Source organism: Diaphorina citri, unplaced genomic scaffold (assembly GCF_000475195.1).
Source record: "Diaphorina citri unplaced genomic scaffold, Diaci psyllid genome assembly version 1.1 scaffold1487, whole genome shotgun sequence".
NCBI lineage: Eukaryota > Metazoa > Arthropoda > Insecta > Hemiptera > Psyllidae > Diaphorina > Diaphorina citri.
The window spans coordinates 36,762-40,397 of NW_007378913.1; the positions used below are offsets into that span (position 1 = coordinate 36,762).

General features: G+C 34.5%; 1 protein-coding gene across 1 annotated transcript in view; it reads right to left on the reverse strand.

Annotated features, from left to right (window-relative positions):
* Positions 1-666: 666 nt before the first annotated feature.
* Positions 667-3,636, reverse strand: part of LOC103516088 (guanine nucleotide exchange factor MSS4) — a 7,783-nt gene continuing 4,813 nt past the window's right edge. The window contains exons 2-4 of the mRNA XM_008481039.3: positions 2,567-2,812; positions 995-1,246; positions 667-907 (exon numbers count right to left, since the gene is read on the reverse strand). Coding sequence (XP_008479261.1) covers positions 893-907; positions 995-1,246; positions 2,567-2,809 — 510 coding nt within the window. The 5' untranslated portion in view covers positions 2,810-2,812 and the 3' untranslated portion in view covers positions 667-892. The remainder of the gene's footprint in view (positions 908-994; positions 1,247-2,566; positions 2,813-3,636) is intronic.

Here is a 3,636-nt window from a genome sequence, read left to right on the forward strand (position 1 = left end):
GTTCACGCCATGTGACCAGTCTTAATTTAAATTCCCTCCAAACCTATAAAATCTGTCATATGATTATTAATTTTGACACCTCTTTCATACATACATACATACATACATACATAAATAAATGACCCGTCCATATTTCCCTTTTATATATATAGATGTATCTAGAATCTAGATTCTAGATACATCAATATCCAGATACATCCATAACTAAATTACTGACCTTTAAACATGTTTATGTTTTACCGTTTACAGTGCAATCATTTTATGCTGCTAAAATAGCAACACAAACTTATTTTAAAAAATGCCTAAAATTATGAGATACATTTAATTAATTTATTTCATGACTAGAAAATAATTATCTCTTTTACCAGTATTACATACAAATAATCTAGATTCTAGATACATCAATATCCAGATACATCCATAACTAAATTACTGACCTTTAAACATGTTTATGTTTTACCGTTTACAGTGCAATCATTTTATGCTGTTAAAATAGCAACACAAACTTATTTTAAAAATGCCTAAAATTATGAGATACATTTAATTAATTTATTTCATGACTAGAAAATAATTATCTCTTTTACCAGTATTACATACAAATATTTAATTCTACTTCTTAGCCTATTATTTAAATAGATAAGTAGGGAAAGTAAAGGAAAAGTACCATGTGTTTCAAAAACTGAATTACTAAATAGGTAGATACATAACTTTCGATTACTTACTTAAGCTTAAGATTTGAGATATAATTTTCATTTATCAGTAGAGAATGTAGAGATCGTTTGATAAATTTCAGATGGCTATACATAATCTTAATATGTATAATTGTATATAAAGGAGTTGTGTGCAAAGAAAGCTTAGGACTGCCCACTTCCTGAGCTTCACTTACTTGGTTTTAATCATACTTTACCCGTGTAAATAAAGGAGTTGTGTGCAAAGAAAGCTTAGGACTGCCCACTTCCTGAGCTTCACTTACTTGGTTTTAATCATACTTTACCCGTGTAAGTGCCACATAGCTCAGCTTGGAATCAGGATCATAATAGCCAATAGGTCCCATTTCACAATCTGCACATGCCAAATATTTGTACCCACTGATTGTGTTTGTGAATCCAACGTTTTCAAACGTATAAATGTCATTAACTTCCCAGAAATCATTAATTGTTTCTTTGACAGCATCTTGCTCTTCCACTTCACCACTGCCTTCCTTGATTTCAGTGCGCCTTCTCTGCTTCATCATTGGTAGGGAAAACTGAAAAGCAAAAGTACCCATGTGGAAACATTTTCAAAGGAAAAGAGAAAGTTTGGAAAATGAGCTACTAAAAATTTACGAAATCAATTCAAGGCAATAAACAGAAACAGACATGAAAAAGAACTAGTAACTATTCATAATCAAAAATTTGTAAGTATTTTACATTGATACTTCATTAGGGTACAAATTGCACCCAGGTACAAAAAATTTAAACAATGAAACCTTCCTCAGACTAAAGTTTGATAAAATGTAATTCCACCAGAGTGGGTATTTTTAATTTTTTTTTCTTTGCTCTGGTATCATGAGATAGCATAGGAAAATCAATGTAATCCAAACTAGCACCCCTCTCATCAGTATAGGGTTACCACAGGATCAAACTCTATCTTTGGAACTTTACAGACAACCAAAAAAAAATCACTACCTACTTAAATTGTAAAAAAAATTCACTACCTACTTAAATAATAGGTATAGGTAGTAGGTACATACATTCTACAGGGTGAAACGTGAATTTTCTTCCAGAACCATTAATTGACATTTTTGAAACTTTGAAAGAGTGTTTTGTAAAAATGTAAATGTAAATGCAATTTCTTTGTGTTATTATGTCACAACTTTGGTGCTCACTGCAGCATTGTAGAATTTTTCCCAATATCTCAATAATCCTACAATGGGGCTCAACCACTTTTTTTTTCTTCGCTGATAAAGGAAGTTCGAAACACGCTGATCTCAATAGAAATGCTTAAAATTTCATCAATGTTTACCTAGCATGCTGGCACCGATCGCTATGCGCATTTATATGTCATAGCTACTCATTTTCCTCACGAGGCTGAGTGGGCCCCGCAACAGCCAGTCACGGAATCAATTATTTGCATGATACAATTTCTTGGCCCCGCCGGGAATCGAACCCGGGTCTCCCGCGTGCAAGGCGAGTGCAGTGACCACTACGCCATGGGAGCTGACGCCATTCCCCCGGGAATCGAACCCGGGTCTCCCGCGTGCAAGGCGAGCGCAGTGACCACTACGCCATGGGAGCTGAAGATTGGAACCGCCGGCAATCGAACCCGGGTCTCCCGCGTGCAAGGCGAGTGCAGTGACCACTACGCCATGGGAGCTGACAAAAGAGTGTTTTTAATGAACTTTTCAATGGTCTAATTTATTTTTTTAAAATAGGTATTATATTTAAGGCCACAAGGACCAGTTGAGGCCAAAAATAAATATGACTATCTATTGAAAGGGCTGTTGGGCTTTTCCTATCTTTAGAACTTAACAGTATTTGAAAATTCCTGTCTGTTCAAACATTATGAGGTTCAGTATTTAACTTACCTCAACATTTTTAAATTTTGAAACTCTTGGATTCAGTATTTTGGATGGACAGCGAACACAGAACACATTTGTTTTGTTTCTCCCCTTCTCATTGATTAACGTTTCTTTGGGGGGAATCTCGATATTACTAAAATCTAACCGCTTTTCTTCCACTTGCTTGTCTTCTGGTTTACTTTGACTTTCTGAAGAACTTGTATTATTTTCAGATACAGGTATAGAGTTTGATTGCTGATGAATGGACATGATCTGAAATTAAAAATATGTAGGTTCTCATCTAGATCTATAGACACTGAAAAACCAATTTTATAGACAGTTGAAAAACTTATAAACCAAAGAAAATCATGTGATGATCATACCAGACTTATTTTTTTTATATAACCTCCTGACGCCCGAGGAAAATTTGCTTGTGTAGTAATAAACGCCCGACGTCCACACGTGTGGACACACTCTTTGTAGTCGTAGTACCAATTTTATAGACAGTTGAAAATCTAATAAACCAAAGAAAATCATGTGATGATCATACCAGACTTATTTTTTATATATATATATTACACATCTACACACTCAGAAGTTCTAGAGAACTGTCTGAGGCAATAACTGATGGTGTGACCTGCAGTGTTTAGTAGACCTGGGGTTTGAACTTCCCTTTTTTTTAGAAATCTTTTGTATGTTTTGCAAACCTCCATGGAAGAAGTTTTTTCTTTTACACAAAGATAGGGGGAGATAGGAGTCATGTTAAGGCATGTTGTAATAACGAACTTGTCAACTTAGAAGTTAGTGACCTCTATCCTCCCTTTTGCTGTAGGATTTAAAGATGCTTTCCACATTTTGAATATTTTAAGTCTCAGGGAATATTGACTTTTTATGTTAAATCTCAAGGGTTATTGTCTAATTCTGTGTATTGGTCAGTTGATAAAGGCTGTGTGGTTTAATCCTTTTTGTAAATAAACGTTTTTAGGGGTTATTATGTTGTTTACTACTTTATATTTACTTTAGTTCGTCTCCTATTTGGTTTATAAAAACTGTACATAACCTACTTACCGGTTTCTGAAGCCAAAAGCGACAACTTG